General features: G+C 57.0%; 1 protein-coding gene and 1 pseudogene across 1 annotated transcript in view; both read left to right on the top strand.

Moving 5' to 3' along the window:
- Window positions 1–12,766, top strand: part of LOC127474901 (zinc finger protein 239-like) — a 237,267-nt gene extending 224,501 nt beyond the window's left edge. Inside the window, exons 2-3 of the mRNA XM_051796223.1 lie at window positions 11,238–11,415; window positions 11,604–12,766. Coding sequence (XP_051652183.1) covers window positions 11,244–11,415; window positions 11,604–12,358 — 927 coding nt within the window. The 5' untranslated portion in view covers window positions 11,238–11,243 and the 3' untranslated portion in view covers window positions 12,359–12,766. The remainder of the gene's footprint in view (window positions 1–11,237; window positions 11,416–11,603) is intronic.
- Window positions 1–18,691, top strand: part of LOC127474809 (uncharacterized) — a 1,721,191-nt pseudogene that overhangs the window by 1,050,257 nt on the left and 652,243 nt on the right.

Below are 18,691 nucleotides of genomic sequence, written 5' to 3'. Positions count from 1 at the left end.
GTCCTCAGCTCGGGGCCTGGGGCAGGAAGCAAGAAGGACAGGCAGGGGATTTGCCTCCGGCCCACAGGGAAGGCCAAGGACATCCCCCCAACTCCGGCCCCGGCAGGACGGCGGCACCAGTGGGGTTGTCCTGCAGCCGGGGCCATGCTGGGCTGACAGAGCCAGCACAACACCCGCCCAAAGGGACACTGACTTCCTCCTCACCTGCCTGGGGGGCCCAAGGCATCTTCCTCTTCCTCGCAGCCTCCTCCTCCATCCGACCAAGCTTTGGGAAGGACAAATCCTGATGGGGGGGAAAACAAGGGCTGAGCACGTTGGCTTGGGGGTTCCTCCTGCCCAAGTCCATCTCCAGAACTCACCGGGCATCCTGTGACCATAAAAACCTCCAAAACACCAAGATCCAGCCCAGAAAAACCCAAACCACCGAGATTCAGGAAAAAAACCGCTCAGAAATAGCAAGATGAACTCCATCCAAAAAGCAAAATGTTAATGTTCCGTCAAAAAATACTCCAAACTATGAACATTCAGCCCAAAAAACTCTCGCAGTAATTCCCCCTCTCTGGTCTCTCCCATGTGGGGTTTGGAGGGTCTCCTGTGTCTGGGATGCTGGGTCCCACTTAGGAATGCTGGGAGTGTTGGGGGTCCTAAGGGTTCCTTCTCCTCTGACTCTCACCTTCAGGGTACCACGTTCCTAAACATTCCCCCTCTCCAGGTTCTCCACTTCATTGTCCCAGGGATCCCAGGGGTCCCTGCTGTCCAGGCTTCCCCTTCTCCATCCCCCCTTTCAGGCTCCAGGGGGTCCCGGGACTCCTCCCTCTCCGTGCTCCCCCCCTCCAGGCTCCCGGGGGTCCCCCAGCTCCACCATCTCCCCGCTCTGCCCTCCACAAGGGCCGGCTGTGCCCAAGGAAACCAAACAGCTCCGCAGGCGTTGGCTGGGGGGATGTGAGGGCTGGGCCTGCTCAGCACAGCCCCGGCCTCGTGCCCAGCGCCTCTTTCCTGCCCCACACAAGAGCTTCCCGGCCCCCCAGGGCTCCCCTGCTGCTGCCTCTGCTCCTGGCCCTGCCTTTGCTGCTCCCTTGGCTGGGGCAGCGGCTGCAGGGGGGGATGGCAGCAGCTTCAGCTCCACGGCACTTCCTGGGGGGAGCTCAGCCCGGGGGGACGGGCAGGGACCTGATGGGGATGGACAGGGGCCCAGCAGGGACAGCCAGGGCCTGCAGGGGAAGGCACAGGGACAACCTGGCCCCCCACACTGCCACCACTGTCTCTGCTCCTCCTTGCAGGCTCCGTGGCCAGGCACAGTTTGTGTTCCTGGGTGCCCACCATCTCAGCACTTGGAGACCCTCAAATCAGCGCCCAAAGCTCTGCAGCAAAGCCCCAGCTCACCTGGCACACAGGGGATGGACACAGCACCTGCTCGGGGATGGGCAGTCACAGCTTCTTGTCTTCCCCACCATGGGGCTCTCCTTCCTCAGCAGCACCTCTGCCTTGCACTTATTCTCAGCCTCACCTCAGGGACAGCTCTGGGCTCACCTCCGCGCCACTTCTCAGCCTCACCTCAGGGCCTGGGCTCAAGGACAGGAACCTGCAGGGAGGGGACATCAGGTGCAAGCTGAGGGCTGCCTGCTTGCACTGGCCTCTGGGCTTCTTTCTCCTTCTACAACCAGCCCACAACTCAGCCTGCTTTTCTAACACCACACATTTACAGACTAACCTTGGAGATAGATATGGACAGACATCTCTATCACCCTGGGGATGGAGCCTCAAGCATGTGCTGCCACAGGAATGACAATCAGAGAATCACAGAATCAGCCACGTTGGAAAAGACCTCCGAGATCATCAAGTCCAACCCTGGATCCAACCCCGCTGTGCTTCCCAGACCATGGCACTGAGGCCACATCCACTCTCACCTTCAACACCTCCAGGGACGCTGAGTGCCCTCCCAGTACAGCCCAGTGCCCCCAGTACAGCCCACTGTGTTCCTGTCCCAGGGTGCTGGGTGATCCCTCTTGGGGTGGGGTTGGAAGGGATTTTGCGGGGGCTGCACCACAAGCAGGTGAACCCTGAGATCCCCCTTGGTGTCCCCAAGACCCACTTGGTGTCCCTAATTCCCCTCTTGACACCCCAAGATAACCCTGGTGTCTCCAGCATCGCCAGGGTCTCTCCATGGCCATTATTCCCTCCTTGACACCCCCAATTCCACTGTCCACAAACCCCTCCCCACTGTCCACAAACCCCATCCCTGATGTCCCCAACCCTCCATCTCACCCCAGGAGACCCCCTGGACCCTCTGACACCAAAAACGCCCCCCCACGCTCACAGAAAGGCCAAGGGCATCTGGGGACAGACTGGGGACAGTTGAGGGGCTTTGAAGGGCACTGGGTGATTACTGAGGGATACTGGGACACACTGGGGGGAACCAGGGGGCACTGGAAAGGACTAGAGGGTTACTGAGGGACGCTGGGAGGGCACTGGGAGGGACTGGGGAGGTACTGGGGGATTACCAGGACACAAGGGGAGACACTGGCAGGTTACTGGGCCATACTGGGGGTTACTGGGTGCTCACTGGGGGATCACTGGGCCATACTGGGGGGCAGTGGGAGGTCACTGGGACACACTGGCTGGTCACTGAGGGGGTTACTGGGCCATACTGAAGGTCACTGGGAGGTCACTGGGCGATACTGGGGGCACTGGGATCCCCTTACTCGGTTCTGCTACATGTCCCCCCTGCATTTTGGGGGGCACCCACAGGACCCCTCCCCTGAGGGCTGGGAGATCCCCTGAACCCCACTGCTGAGATTTAGGGGACCCCCGGGCCCCCCTCCCTGTGGGGTCTCTGTCTGCTGAGTTTTAGGGGTCTCTGGGGTTCGGGGGGGGAACTGGGATCCCCTTTCCCTGGGGTCAGTCCACTGACACAGGGACCCCATAAAATCCCCTCAAAACCCCTGAAATCCCCTCAGAAATCCGCCTCTGGAGCCATCAAAACCTCCTTAAAGACCCCACAAATCCTCTCAGAGTCCTCATGCCCCCCCCAGGACCCCCTAAACCCTCTCAGTGACCTGCAAAACCCACCTGGGACCCCCCAGACCCTTTCTGGGACCCCAAAAACTCCTTCAGAGACCCTCAAAACCGTCTGTGACTCCCTAAATCCCCCTAGAAACCTTCAAAACTGCTTCAAAGACCCTTCCCCAAAGCCCCCCAGGACCTCCCAATTCCCTCGGAAACTCCAAAACTCCCTCAGGGATTCCCAAACCCCTTCAGGGACCCCCCAAAACCTCCTCAGGGACGCCGAAAAGCCCCTAAGGGACCACAAAACCACAGAACAGCAGAAAAGCTTTCTGTAAAGGAAGGGATCAGAGAATCTGAGAAGGAGGAGACCAAGGAAAAACTGAAGCAAAGCAATAAAATCATCCTGGCCCTTGCAGTTTTTCCTTCACCTTTTTCTCACTTTTCCTTTTTTTAGGGTTCTTTTTTTCGTTGAGTGGGTTTGAATTTTTTTTTCCGAGGGACTTTCTCAGGAATCGAATCACCCTTCCGGGTTCTTGGGAGGCCTCCGGGCCCCGCGGCCCCCGAGAGGGTCCTCCGAACCTCCGAACCCCCCGTGCTAAACCCTCCCGAGCCCTCCAGCCTTTCCCCCCCCAGCCGCGCTCCCCGCAGCCCCCGAGGGGATCCCCAGACCCCGCTCTCCCGCACCCCCCGCCCGCACTCAGAGCTCACCGACCGACCCGCCGCCATCACCGATTCCCGGCAGCCAACGCGGCAGGGCCGGGGGCGGGGCTGCGGGGGCGTGGCCGCGCGCTGATTGGCTGCGGCGGCGTTCTCTGAGCGCGGTGCGCGCGCAGCCGGGACTCGGTGATGGCGGCGGGGCCTGCGGTTCGCTCTGAGCGCTGTGAGTCCCCCGGGGGGCTCGGGAGGGTTTAGCGGGGGGGTGCGGGGATAACCGAGGAGGTTTTGAGGGGTCCCTGAGGGAGTTCGGTGTCCTGAGGGGACTCAGGGGGTGGTTGAAGGTTCCTGAAGGGGTTTGGGGGTCTCTGAGGGGGTTTTGGTTTCTGAGGAGATTTGGGAAGTGCCAGGTGGGGTTGGGGGGTCTCTGAGGAGGTTTGGGGGTCCTGGCGGGACCTTTTATGCAGTTTTGGGGTCTCTAGGGGGTTTACGGGGTCTTAGACGGTTTTCAGGGTCTCTGAGGGGGATTGGGGGGTCCCTAAAAGGGGACTGGGGGGTCCCAGGTGGGTTTTGCGGGTCACTGAGAGGGTTTAGAGGGTGCTGGGGAGGGATGAGGTCTCTGAGGGCATTTGAGGGGACCTTGAGAAGGTTTTCATGTGTCGAGGGGGGGATTTCAGGAGTTTTGAGGGCATTTTGGGGGATCCCCTAAAGCCCAGCAGTGGGTCCAGGGGGTCCCCCAGCCCCAAAGAGGAGGGGTCCTAGGGATGGCCCCCAAAATCCGGGAGGGAAATGTACCACATCCGGGTAAGGGGATCCCAGTGCCCCCAGTATATCCCAGTGATTTTCCAGTGACCCCTTCAGTGTCCAGCCAGTGTGTCCCAGTGACCTCCACTGCCCCCCAGTATGGCCCAGTGATCCTCCAGTGAGCACCCAGTAACCCCCAGTATGGCCCAGTAACCTCCCAGTGTCCCTCGCTGTGTCCTGGTAATCCCCCAGTAACTTCCCAGTCCCTCCCAGTGCCCTCCCAGTGTCCCTCAGTAACACTCCAGTTTCTCCCAGTTCCCCCTGGTTCCCCCCAGTGTGTCCCAGTATCCCCCAGTAATCACCCAGTGCCCCCCAAAGCCCCCCAACTGTCCTCAGTGTGTCCCCAGATGCCCTTGGCCTTTCTGTGAGTGTGTGGGGGGGTGTTTTTGGTGTCAGAGGGTCCATGGGGGCTCCTGGGTTGAGATGGAGGGTTGGGGACATCAGGGATGGGCCTTGGGGACAGTGGAGAGGGGTTTGTGGACAGTGGAATTGGGGGTGCCTAGGGGGGAATTAGGGCTATGGAAAGTCCCTGGGAACATTGGAGACACCAGGGGGGTCTCAGGGTGTCAAGGGAGGAACTGGGGACACCAAGAGGGTCTTGGGGACACCAGGGGGGGTCTCAGGACTCACCTGATCTTGGTGCAGCCCCTCCTCTGCCCGCCCAGGCCTCCTTAACCCCCCCCAAATGTCTCCTAACCTCTATTTTCCCTTTAATCCCCTCCCCCCATAGGTACCTCTGACTCCCCAATGTCCCCAAGACCTCTTCCCTAAAGGCACTCAAAACCCCCAAATCCCCATCCAAACTCCTCAGATCCCCCAAAATCTCCCACAGCCCCCCCTCAAATCCCTTCCAACCCCCCCAAAGAGGGATCACCCACACCCTGGGACAGGAACACAGTGGGCTGTACTGGGGGCACTGGGCTGCACTGGGAGGGCACTGGGGGGGGCTCAGGTGTCCCAGGACAAGGTGGCCCAGCTCCAGGAGAGATCTGGGGAGCAGTGAGGAGGTACTGGTCTGTACTGGTCTGTCCTGGTCTGTCCTGGTTTGTACCCCCAATCCCCAAAGCCCCTCCCCAGCTCCCCCAGGACCCTCCTGGACCCCAAAGCCCCCCAGGCCCCCCCAGGCCCCTGACTTGGTCCTGCTGCCCCTTGAGCATCTGCAGCTCCTGCAGAACCAGGCATTTCTTTGCTCCCCACAGGGTCCTTCCCACACCCAGAATGGAATCTGGAGGCAGCAGGATGTGCACAGGGCTCCCATTTCCTACAGTGCAAAGGGGCTGCAGGGAATGATTCCCCTGCTCTTGCAAATCTGCCCAAACCTGCAGGGCACAGAAGGAGGAGCTTCAGGAATTTGCTGGCCTTGGGAGTGGAGCTCACAGGGTATTGAGAGGAAGATATCCCTCAAATACAATCTCTGTGCATACACAATATCTGTCTGGACAGACAGATAAAGCAATAATCAGATATATTCTGTATCATATCTATGACACATATTCTATAGAATCCATCCTTAGCTATTTCATGATACATCTGTAAGATATTACAAATAATAAGCAGTAATAAGGCAAGTGTCCTCCTTAGGGACACACACTTCAGAAGGGAACTAGCACTTGACCCCCCCCTCTCTTCAGCTTCGAGCCACCCGGTGCCACAGAGGGAGACAGAGCTCCTGTGGAACATTCTATTCCACTGACACAGAGCAAGGAATAAACCCAAACTATTGCCTGGGTTTGTTCCCTGGGGGTCTCTGCAGCAGCAAGCACAGCCCCACACTGACTGCTCTGGGCTGTGCAGGCATTTGTGCTTCTGCCTGTCTCACACACACACACAAAAGTCTGGTTAGTGCTGCCCTCAGAACACCCCCCAACCTTGCTCCAGCTAAAGCCATGGAATTTGTCTTTGTTTCCCTTGGGTTCAGGGTCAGGCTGTGCCTGTGTCCAGCCCACAGGCTCAGAAAAGCATTTCTCCTGTCCCACTGCAATCTGCTGCTGCAGACAGGACCCAGGCACTGGTGGCACTGGGAGTGAACAGCAGAGTGTTTCCAGGGGCTCTCTGAAGGAACACAAGTGTCCAAAGAAACCAGCACAAGTGTCCACAGAAGTCCCAGTCCTTCATCCCTGAATGAGCTTGTTCAGCCCAGGAAAAACTGTCTAAGTTTTATTTCCATGGAAGGAGGTTTTTCCCACTTTCAAACCAGTTTAGTTCCAAACTGGTTTCTTCATTTCCTCCTCCCAATTCCCCTGAAGGACACTGACAGGGACCATGGACACTGACAGGGATCACAGAGTTTGTCCCTTGGCCATACAGCTCCTGTTGTTTGGTAGCACAGGAGAGGTTAATTAGAGCCCAGGCTCCAATCCCAGGGCACCCATTGGATCAGCACTTGGGGGTACAAACTGACCTTGTGCTCAGGATGAAGCTGTGAGCAGAGCTTTCCCTGTGAAGTCTACGGTGAGTCAAGTTCTGGAGAGCAGATTGTGCCCCATGGATGGGATTGCAGAGGCTCCCTCAGGTCCCCAGCAGGAATCATCACTCTCTGCAAGTCCCTGCCAGGAGGTTGGAGCCAGGTGGGGGTGGGGCTGTTCTGCCAGGAAGCAGCAGTAGGACAAGAGGGCTGGGTCTGGAGCTGTGCCAGGGGAGGTTTAGGTTGGATAATAGGAAGCAATTTTTTGCTGAGAGAGTCATCAGGCCTTGGAATGGGCTGGGCAGGGAGGGGGTGGAGTCAGCGTCCCTGGAGGTGTTGAAGGTGAGAGTGGATGTGGCCTCAGTGCCATGGTCTGGGAAGCACAGCGGGGTTGGATCCAGGGTTGGACTTGATGCTCTCGGAGGTCTTTTCCAACGTGGCTGATTCTGTGATTCTGTGATTGCCATTCCTATGGCAGCACATGCTTGAGGCTCCATCCCCAGGGTGACAGAGATGTCTGTCCATATTTATCTCCAAGGTTAGTGTGTAAATGTGTGGTGTTAGCAAAGCAGGCTGAGTTGTGGGCTGGTTGTAGAAGGAGAAAGAAGCCCAGAGGCCAGTGCAAGCAGGCAGCCCTGAGCTTGCACCTGATGTCCCCTCCCTGCAGGTTCCTGTCCTTGAGCCCAGGCCCTGAGGTGAGGCTGAGAAGTGGCGCGGAGGTGAGCCCAGAGCTGTCCCTGAGGTGAGGCTGAGAATAAGTGCAAGGCAGAGGTGCTGCTGAGGAAGGAGAGCCCCGTGGTGGGGAAGAGGAAAAGTTGTGCCCATCCCCGAGCAGGTGCTGTGTCCATCCCCTGTGTGCCAGGTGAGCTGGGGCTTTGCTGCAGAGCTGTGGGCGCTGATTTGAGGGTCTCCAAGTGCTGAGATGGTGGGCACCCAGGAACACAAACTGTGCCTGGCCACGGAGCCTGCAAGGAGGAGCAGAGACAGTGGTGGCAGTGTGGGGGGCCAGGTTGTCCCTGTGCCTTCCCCTGCAGGCCCTGGCTGTCCCTGCTGGGCCCCTGTCCATCCCCATCAGGTCCCTGCCCGTCCCCCCGGGCTGAGCTCCCCCCAGGAAGTGCCGTGGAGCTGAAGCTGCTGCCATCCCCCCCTGCAGCCGCTGCCCCAGCCAAGGGAGCAGCAAAGGCAGGGCCAGGAGCAGAGGCAGCAGCAGGGGAGCCCTGGGGGGCCGGGAAGCTCTTGTGTGGGGCAGGAAAGAGGCGCTGGGCACGAGGCCGGGGCTGTGCTGAGCAGGCCCAGCCCTCACATCCCCCCAACCAACGCCGGCTGCCCGGGGGGCTTGGGAGGGACCCCCAGCCCGTGTGCCCCACACTGAGCTGGCAGAGAGAGAGCCAAGGGACAGGGCCACGGGCAGGGCCATGGGTGAGGGACAGGCAGGGCCATTGCAGGGCCACGGTGAGGGCACAGCCTGTGGCAGCAGAGCTGCCCAGGGCCGGGGGCAGCCGGGGGTGTTGGTACCAGGCAGTGCTGGGGCCGAGCAGAGCACGAGACCTCTTGCAGAGCCCTGGAGCAGCCTCCCACTTGCCAGCCCTGCCCTGGTGGGGTGACACTGTCCCCTCCCTACAGGAGATTCCCCCCAAAATCTTCGTAGGGGCCTTTTTTTGTCTATTCCTGGTTACTGATTGATTCTGGGGACCTGAGGGAGCCTCTGCAATCCCATCCATGGGGCACAATCTCCTCTCCAGAGCTTGACTCAGTGCAGACTTTGCAGGGAAATCTGTGCTGGCAACCTGAGTATGTCCCGAAACTCCGCGCTCCCCCAGGATATTTGGGACAGGTTCCACCTTCCTGGGCACCCATAGGATGGGAGGGTGATTGTTCTCCTGCTGTTGCTGTTGCTACTCCACCCCTGTCCCTGCCCTTCCTGCCGCTGTCGGGTGAGCGGAGCGGCCACGATGGGAAAGGGGCAAGAGAAGGGAAAAGAGCGGGTGGGACCCCCAAAGGGAGCGTGAGGGGCAGTGGGTCACCCCCAAAGGGAGCTGGGGGGAGCCGGGGTTTGGGGGGCGGGTGGGAAAGGGGTGGGAGGGGGGGGCTACAGGGAGGGAGAGGGGGCTAATCTTCATTTTTTGGAGTATTTTTCATCTGAGTTTCTGCTTTGTGTGGTTTGGGGGGATGAGGATCTTCTTACTATTTCCGAGGGATTTTTTTGCCTGTATCTGGGTGGTTTGTGCTTTTCTGGGCTGAGTCTTGGTGTTTTGGAGGTTTTTATGGACACAGGATGCCCAGTGAGTTCTAGAGATGGACTTGGGCAGGAGGAACCCCCAAGCCAACGCGCTCAGCCCTTGTTTTCCCCCCACCAGGATTTGTCCTTCCCAAAGCTTGGGCGGATGGAGGAGGAGGCTGCGAGGAAGAGGAAGATGCCTTGGGCCCCCCAGGCAGGTGAGGAGGAAGTCAGTGTCCCTTTGGGCGGGTGTTGTGCTGGCTCTGTCAGCCCAGCATGGCCCCGGCTGCAGGACAACCCCGCTGGCGCCGCCGTCCTGCCGGGGCCGGAGTTGGGGGGATGTCCTTGGCCTTCCCTGTGGGCCGGAGGCAAATCCCCTGCCTGTCCTTCTTGCTTCCTGCCCCAGGCCCCGAGCTGAGGACGGAGAGCGCGGAGGACAAATCCCCCCGTGAGACCCTGGTGGGAGAGGCCGTTTTGAAGGGCTCCCCGGCGCAGGAAGGCAGCGGGGAGGAAAAGGGCCGGAGATCCCCCCGCAGGAGGGGCTCCAAAGCCATCCCAGGGTGCTCTGAGGAGGAAAGAGCCAGCCAGTGCTGGGAAGGGGGATGGAGCTTGAGGGGGAGCTCTGACCTGGTGGTCCCTGAGCACCCTCTAAGCACCGAGAAGCCCTTCAGGTGCTTGGAATGTGGGAAGAGCTTCAACCGTAGCTCCAGCCTGCTCCAACACCAGCACATCCACACTGGGGAACGGCCCTACCCATGTGGGGAATGTGGGAAGAGCTTCAGCCGTAACTCCAATCTCTGCACCCACCGTCGCATCCACACTGGAGAACGGCCCTACAAGTGCTTGAAATGTGGGAAGAGGTTTCGGACCAGCTCCAATCTCCTCCTGCATGAGCAGACACACACGGATGAGAGGCCCTTCCGCTGCACTGACTGTGGGAAGGGATTCAAGCGGAACTCCAACCTTGTCACCCACCAGCACATCCACACTGGGGAGAGGCCCTACAAGTGTGAGGAGTGTGGGAAGAGCTTTAGCGGAAGCTCTCACCTGGTCCGGCACAAGCACATCCACACTGGAGAACAGCCCGGGAAAGCGGTGGGAGAGCGGGGCTAGGGGGAGGAGGGAGAGTGGGAGTGAATGTGCAGTGGGGGTGCCTTGTTGTCCCCATGACTTGATCCTTGGAGAGCGGTGGAGACTGGAGAGAGGGGGGAGCTCGGGCCCCCTGTGCCGAGCCAGCGGTCGGGGCTGTGCTGTTGGTGCCAAATTGCCCCTGGTCAGGCTGAACCCAGAGCCTGCCCACGTGTCAGGGGGCCCGATCCACTCCCTGCTCTCCTTGCCCTGGGGCAGCCTCTGGTGTCCCCCACCTGTGGGGCTGTTTGGTTTCCTTGGGCACAGCCGCCCTTGTGCAGGGCTGTGCCCTTGGGGGCTCTTGGGGGTGGGCAGGAGGTGTTTTTTGGGGGTGCTGGGCTGGGTTGGGGGCAGAGCCCAGGCAGTGGGTGGGGGGATGCGGGTCCCCCCCACGGTGGGGGTTGGTGTTGCTGGGTCAGGCCCCGCCGGCTCCATTGTCAGCCCGGTGCCGGCGGGGGGGACACAGCGGGTTTGGGGCCCCCCGGGAGTGCCGGGGGTGGGTGTGGAGCCCGGGAGCTGCCGAGTGTGGAGGGCGGAGCGGGGCGATGGCGGAGCTGGGGGACCCCCGGCAGCCTGGAGGGGGGAGCACGGAGAGAGAGGAGCCCTGGGACCCCTGGGAGCCTTAAACGGGCAGCACAGAGAAGGGCAAACCTGGACAGTGGGGACCCCTGGGATCCCTGAGAAAACAGAGTGGAGAACCTGGAGAGGGGGAATTTCTGGGAATGCGGCACCCAAAGGCGAGGGTCACAGGAGAAAGAACCCTTGGGACCCCAAACACCCCCAGAATCCATAAGTGGGACCCCCAACATGACAGACAGGGGAGACCCTCCGAACCCCAGAAGGGAGAGACCAGAGAGGGGGAGCTCCTGGGAGATATTTTTTGGGTAATCCTCGTATTTTAGAGTATTGTTTGGCTTAATTTCAGCTTTTGGAAGGTGGTGGACTTCTTGCTATTTCTGAGGGCTTTTTTGCTTGAATCTGGGTGGTTTGTGCTTTTCTGGGCTGAATCTTGGTGTTTTGGAGGTTTTTATGGTCACAGGATGCCCGGTGAGTTCTAGAGATGGACTTGGGCAGGAGGAACCCCCAAGCCAACGCGCTCAGCCCTTGTTTTCCCCCCCTCAGGATTTGTCCTTCCCAAAGCTTGGGCAGATGGAGGAGGAGGCTGCGAGGAAGAGGAAGATGCCTTGGGCCCCCCAGGCAGGTGAGGAGGAAGTCAGTGTCCCTTTGGGCGGGTGTTGTGCTGGCTCTGTCAGCCCAGCATGGCCCCGGCTGCAGGACAACCCCGCTGGCGCCGCCGTCCTGCCGGGGCCGGAGTTGGGGGGATGTCCTTGGCCTTCCCTGTGGGCCGGAGGCAAATCCTCTGCCTGTCCTTCTTGCTTCCTGCCCCAGGCCCCGAGCTGAGGACGGAGAGCCTGGAGGACAAATCCCCCCGTGAGACCCTGGTGGGAGAGGCCGTTTTGAAGGGCTCCCCGGCGCAGGAAGGCAGCGGGGAGGAAAAGGGCCGGAGATCCCCCCGCAGGAGGGGCTCCAAAGCCAGCCCAGGGTGCTCTGAGGAGGAAAGAGCCAGCCTGTGCCGGGAAGGCAGCCTGAGCTTGAGGGGGAGCTCTGACCTGGTGGTCCCTGAGCAGCCTCCCAGCAGGGAGAAACCCTTCAGGTGCTTGGAATGTGGGAAGAGCTTCAGGCAGAGCACCCACCTCCTCACCCACCAGCACATCCACAGTGGGGAACGTCCCTACAGGTGTAGGGAATGTGGGAAGAGCTTCAGTGACAGCTCCAACCTCCGCAGTCACCGGCGCATCCACACTGGCGAACGGCCCTACACGTGTGGGGAATGTGGGAAGAGCTTCAGGGAGAGCTCCACCCTCCATGTCCACCAGCGCATCCACACGGGGGAACGGCCCTACAAGTGCTTGGATTGTGGGAAGAGGTTTCAGACCAGCTCATATCTCCTGAAGCACAAGCAGACACATACAGGGAAGTGGGCCTTCCACTGCACCGACTGTGGGAAGGGCTTCAACCAGAACTCCAACCTTGTCACCCACCAGCTCATCCACAGTGGGGAGAGGCCCTACAAGTGTGGGGAGTGTGGGAAGAGCTTTACCCAGCGCTGTCACTTGACTAGACACCAATGGACCCACCGATAATAGAAGCCCTGTGAGTGCCCCGACTACAGGAAGAGCTTCGGCTGCCGCTTCCACCCCAAATGAAGCCCCTGATGGTGAGGCAACCACTGGAGTTCAAGGACTGTCAGTCCATCCCTTTCGAGCAGAAGGGGCCAGTCCCCTTTCCCAGGGGCAGGTTCTTCCAACAGAACCCTTCTTGGGGTGTCAGTCCTGGAAGTTTAGAGCAGAGATCTCCCCACCAGCGTTGGTCTGGGGGAGGTCCATCCGTCTCTACTTAAGAATTACTGCTTTTGTGCCAGCTTCAACAATTGGCTTCAACAATTGCTTTAGTGTAGAGCACTGTCCTATCTTATCCTGTACTCCTGGTAGTTTTAGTGTGTCTATTGTGCAATAAATAATTCTGATGAAGATCTTGTCTGATCATTTGTAACCCTAAATAAATTCCTTTCTATCAATAGATCTGTTTTGCCATCATTAAAACCTGGGTGACAGCAGTTTTTCAGTCGCACCTCTCTAATTCCTCCAAATTGATTCTGTTGCATAATTGAAGACTGAGATTGGATCCAGCAGCCCCCAGCACCCCAGAGGAAGTTAGAAGCTCAAGGCCTGCCCCCCCCTTTCCTAGTCCCCATAGACCCCCATGAGACTATGGGACCTGCCAGACTATCCCTCCTTTTCCACCCTTCTCCCTTTTCCTCCCACTTTCCCATTGTCCCCTCAATCTCCAGTTTTCCCCCCAAACAGTTTTGGGGTCCCAACCCCCACTGTTTGCCCCCTCTCCTGTGGGCACTAAAAGAGAAAATGAGGCTGCACACACAGAGTTCCATTGTGGGACTTCTCCGCCCATCTTTCCGGTGTCCCCCTTTCATTGGGGTTCCTTTGGAAACAACTCCTGGGCTTTGTCTTTTAGTCCACTGGAATTCCCAGCATGGCCCCAAAGCAGTGCCCTGATCCCACACATTCCCCTCCCCTCATGTGCTGACTGTGTTCAGCTACCAGAGAAAAACACAGGCTGCCATGCAGAGCGTTCCAAGTGGTTTCCACTTTGGCAAACAGCACTCTCTGGATGGAAAACACCAGTCAAGGCCAAAACACCCTTTTTGGATTCTGATTAACTGAATGCAGCTGCTGCTGCCTTCACTTGTTCCCACAGAAATTCTTAGGGTTCCTTTGCTTCCAGGAGGCCCCACATGTCCCAGTGGCCCCTGGATTCCATGAGCCTCCCCAGTCTCCAAAGGTTCCTTTAGTTCCATGAGGCCCTGCAGTCCCAAAATGCCCTTTGGATTCTCGGAGATTTCCCATTGTCCCAGGGTCCCTTGTGCTTCAGAAGGAGCTGCAGTGGGACAGTGGCCCCTTGGTTTCGTGAGCTCTGCAGTGTTCCAGGAATCCTTGGGTTCCAGGAGAACCTGCAGTTTCACAAGGAGCACTTGAATGCAGGAGGTTCTGCAGGGTCCCAATGGCCCCTGGATTCTGGGAGGTTCAGAAATATCTCAGGGCTCCCTTGGTTCCAGGAGGACACACATGTCAGCAGGAACCCTGGTTCCAGGAGGCTCGACAGTGTCTCAGAATTCCTTTGATTTCACAAGACCCTGGATTGTCCCAATGGCCTCCTGATTCCATCAGCCCCCTCAATGTCACAATGGTCCCTTGGTTCCATGAGTTTCTGCAGCGTCCCAGGGTTCCTTTTGTTCCATGGGGAGCTGCAGTGTCACAATGGGCCCTGAATTCCAGGAGTTTTGCCAGGGTGACAGTGCCTTCTTGATTCCATGAGATTGCCCAGTGTCCCAGGGCTCCTTTGGCTCCAGAAGGCCCTTCAGTGTCACAATGGTCCTTGGTTCCATGAGGTTCCACCATGTCCTTGCTGGAACATGCGTGGCTGTAATGCTGCCCCACCTGCAGAACTGCCTCCAGCTCTGGGCTCCAGCACAGGAAGGACATGGACCTGTTGGAGCGAGTCCAGAGGGGAGCAGCAAGGGGATCAGAGGGATGGAGCAGCTCTGCTGTGAGGAAAGGCTGAGAGAATTGGCATTGTTGAGGCTGGAGAAGAGAAGGCTTTGGGATGACCTAATTGTGGCCTTGTAGTGCCTGAAAGGAGCCAACCAGAAAGATGGAGAGAGACTTTGGACAAGGGCCTGGAGTGACAGGACAAGGAGCAGTGGCTTCACACTGAGAAAGGGAAGGGTTGGAGGAGATAGTAGGAAGGAAATCTTGAATCTGAGGGTGTTGAGATGCTCTTGAAGGCCCCTCCCAAGCCAAAGCATTCCATGATTGTGGGACTGGTGGGTGAGGTGGTGGTCGGAGCCGTCTGGGGCACAGGGACCCAAAATGAGGCAGTTTTCCATTGTGGGGGAAGGAAGGAGGGGGTAGCAGAACTGACCCCTTGGACACCTGGCAGGCAGGCTTTGGCTGGAAGCTGCTGATGGGGAGCTGAGTGAAGCCCCCACAATGCAGGAGGAAATGGTCAGTGACCTGCTCTGCCAATGAGACCCCCCCAAGTGCCTGGGCCCACATGGGATGCAGCCGAGAGTCCTGAGGGAGCTGGAGAAGGAGCTGGCCAAGCCACTCTCACTCATTCCCCAGCAGTGCTGCACAACTGCACAAGTCCCAGCTGACTGGCAACAAGCAAATGGGATGCCCATCCACAGGAAGGGCCAAAAGGAGCATCAGAGGGGCTGGAGAGCTGCTCAGCAGGAAGGGACTTGGGGGTGCTGCTTGACAGGGGCTGGATATGAGCCAGAGTGTGCCCAGGGGGGCAAGAAGACCAAGGGCATCGTGGCCTTTGTGGAGAAGAGTGTGGCCAGCAGGAGCAGAGAACTGATTGCCCCTCTGTGCTGGGCACTGGGGAGGCCCCACCTGGAGTGCTGTGTCCAGTTCTGGCCCCTCAGTGCCAAAAGGCCCTTGAGGGGCTGGAGTGTGTTCAGAGAAGGGACCGGAGCTGGGGAAGGCTCTGGAAAACATGTCTGCTGAGGGACGGCTGAGGGAACTGGGCTGGTTGAGTCTGGAGAAGGGGAGGCTCAGGGGGGACCTCATTGCTCTCTGCAATGACCTGAAAGGAGGTTTTAGTGGGGTGGGGGTTGGTCTCTTCTGCAAAGCCTTTAGTGACAGGAAGAGAGGAAACTACCTTAAATTGCATCAGGCGAGGATCAGATTAGATGTTAAAAAAAACCTTTTTCCACTGAGAGAGTGTTCAGGCATTGGAACAAGTAGCCCAGGGAGGTGGTGGAGTCTCTGGAAGTGTTCAGGTGTGTGGTGGGTTGACTTTGGCTGGACACCAGGTGCCCTCCCAACCACTCTACCACTCCCCTTCCCAGCAGGACAGGGAAGAGAGTAAGGTGGGAAAAAAAACAACTCGTGGGTTCAGGCAGTTTATTTAAAGCAAAAGATAGCAGGGTTTGTTCTCTGCTTCCCATGAGCAGCCATGGTCGGCCACTCCCCAGGAGCAGGGCTTGGGTCCGCGGGACGGTTCCTCAGCAGGCAGCCATCAGACAATGAATGCCCCCCTCCTGCTCTGGGCCTCAGCTTTTAGAACTGAGCTGACCTCCCATGGGCTGCAATGTCCCTTGGGTCAGTGGGGCTCAGCTGGCCTACTTGGGTCCCCTGCCAGGCTCTTGCCCTCAGCTAAGGAAGGAATGTCCCAGTGTTGGTGCTGTGCTCAGCAGTGGCCAAAACACTGGGGTGTTCTCAACACCCTTCCAGCTGCCAATGCCAAGCCCAGCCCTGGGAGGGCTGCTGTGGGGAACTGAACTGCAGCTCAGCCAGACCCAACCCAAATATCTATGGCACATATTCTATAGAATCCATCCTTAGGTGTTGTATGATAGATCTATAAGATATTACAAATAAGAAGCAATAATAAGGCAAGTGTCCTCCTTAGGGACACATACACATCTTCAAACTCCTGCCTGGGTTTGTTCCCTGGGGGTCTCTGCAGCAGCAAGCACAGCCCCACACTGACTGCTCTGGGCTGTGCAGGCATTTGTGGTTCTGCCTGTCTCACACACACCCCCAACCTTGGGATGGATCTGGATGTCACTGGCTGTGATGTCACAGGGGAGATGTGATGTCATATGATAGATGTGATGTCACAGCAGAGCCTTGATGTCACCACAAGGATGTGATATCACAAGGGAGATATGATGTCACAACAAGGGTATGATGTCACAGCAAGGGGATGATGTCACAACAAGGGTGTGATGTCACCGGGGAGGACATGACGTCACAAGGATCATATGATATAACAAGAGATGCGATATTTCATATGATGGATGTGACATCATAAGGGAGATGTTCTGTCACAGGGGAGGACGCGACGTCACAGTGATGATATGATATCACAGGAGAGATGTGATGTCATATGATGGATGTGACATCATAGAGGAGATGTGATGCCACAGGAATGATGTGATGTCACAGGGGACATTGTGATGTCACAGGGAGGACGTGATGTCACAGAGGAGGATGTGATGTCATATGATGGATTTGACGTCATGAGGGACCTGTGATGTCACAAGAAGGGTGTGATGTCATATGGGGGTTTTGTGATGTCATGGCGCAACAGCCTTCCGTCTCGCATGCAGCAAACTCCAACAGAAACTCCGTGACATCCAGAACAAGTGGTGGATCAATCTAGCTGAAAAAACTCAATTATGCGCAGATACAGGTGATCACAAAGGTTTCTATGAGGCCTTGAAAACAGCATACGGGCCTACATACCAGGTACAAAGCCCTCTACTCAGCGCTGATGGTCAAACACTTCTGACAGATAAAACCTCCATTCTGAATCGATGGTCTGAACACTTTCAGACTCTTTTCAGTACCAACCACATAGTCCAAGACTCAGCAATTCAGTCCCTCACACAACAACCAGTAAAGTATGAACTGGATACTGCTCCCACTTTAGGAGAAACCCTCAAGGCCATACAGCAGGTGAAAATTGGCAAGGCAGCTGGGACTGATGGAATTCCACCCGAAGTCTGGAAACATGGGAGCCTTGCACTCCACACCAAATTTCACGAGTTTGTGGTGCGCTGTTGGGAGCTTGGTGAACTACCATCAGACCTTCGTGATGCAGTCATCATCATTTTGTATAAGAAAAAAGGTATTAAATCTGATTGCTCAAACTATCATGGTATTACTCTGCTCTCCATTGCTGGCAAAATCCTGGCAAGAATACTCTTAAACAGACCAATACCCACTATAGCAGAAGGAATCCTACCTGAAAGTCAGTGTGGTTTCAGAGCCAACAGGAGCACCACAGACATGGTATTTGTCCTCAGACAACTGCAAGAGAAGTGTAGGGAACAGAACAAAGGTCTCTATGTCACCTTTGTTGACCTCACCAAGGCTTTTGATACTGTGAGCAGAAAAGGTCTGTGGCAGATTTTGGAACGTTTAGGTTGTCCCCCCAAGTTCCTTAAAATGATCATCTCACTCCATGAGGATCAGCACGGTCAAGTCAGATATGGCAACACACTTTCTGAGCCCTTTTTAATTAAGAATGGTGTGAAACAAGGCTGCGTTCTCGCTCCTACCCTATTCACCGTCTTCTTTAGCAGGATGTTCCAAAGGACCACGGCAGACCTCGATGATCAGGACGGTATCTACATTCGATACCGTACTGATGGAAGTCTATTCAATCTAAGGCGACTGAAGGCCCACACCAAGACCTTAAACCATCTTGTCCAGGAGCTGCTTTATGCTGATGACGCCGCCCTTGTTGCCCACACAGAAGCAGCTCTGCAGCGTTTAACATCCTGCTTTGCAGATGCTGCTGAGCTCTTTGGGCTGGAAGTCAGCTTAAAGAAGACAGAAGTTCTCCATAGACTTGCACCTCAGGAAGTCCCTCATCATCCCCACATCACCACTGGCCAATCAGAGCTCAAATCAGTCCAACAGTTTAATTACCTAGGTAGCCTCATCTCCACAGACAGTAAGATTGACAGAGAGATAGACAACAGATTAGCAAAGGCATACAGTGCTTTTGGAAAACTCCACAAAAAAGTATGACGTAATAAACACTTGAAGAAAAGTACAAAGATCAGTGTTTACAGAGCCATTGTGCTGTCTACTCTCTTGTATGGTTCCGAATCATGGGTCATCTACCGCCACCACCTGCGTCTCCTGGAACGCTTCTATCAAAGCTGCCTCTGCACAATCCTAAACATCCACTGGTCAGATTATGTGACCAATACATCTGTTCTAGAACAAGCAGCAGTCACAAGTATTGAGGCCATGTTGCTGAGAACACAGCTGTGCTGGGCAGGGCACGTCTCCAGAGTGAAGGACCAACCACCGCCTCCCTAAGATCCTGCTCTATGGTGAACTTGCCACTGGCTGTTGCAAGAGAGGAGCCTC

The sequence above is a fragment of the Manacus candei genome, unplaced genomic scaffold (assembly GCF_025592945.1).
Source record: "Manacus candei isolate 608988 ecotype Guabito, Panama unplaced genomic scaffold, ASM2559294v1 h1tg000045l, whole genome shotgun sequence".
Taxonomy (NCBI): Eukaryota; Metazoa; Chordata; class Aves; order Passeriformes; family Pipridae; genus Manacus; species Manacus candei.
Note: the sequence above shows the minus strand (reverse complement) of the source record. Positions and strands in the feature narration are given on the sequence as shown.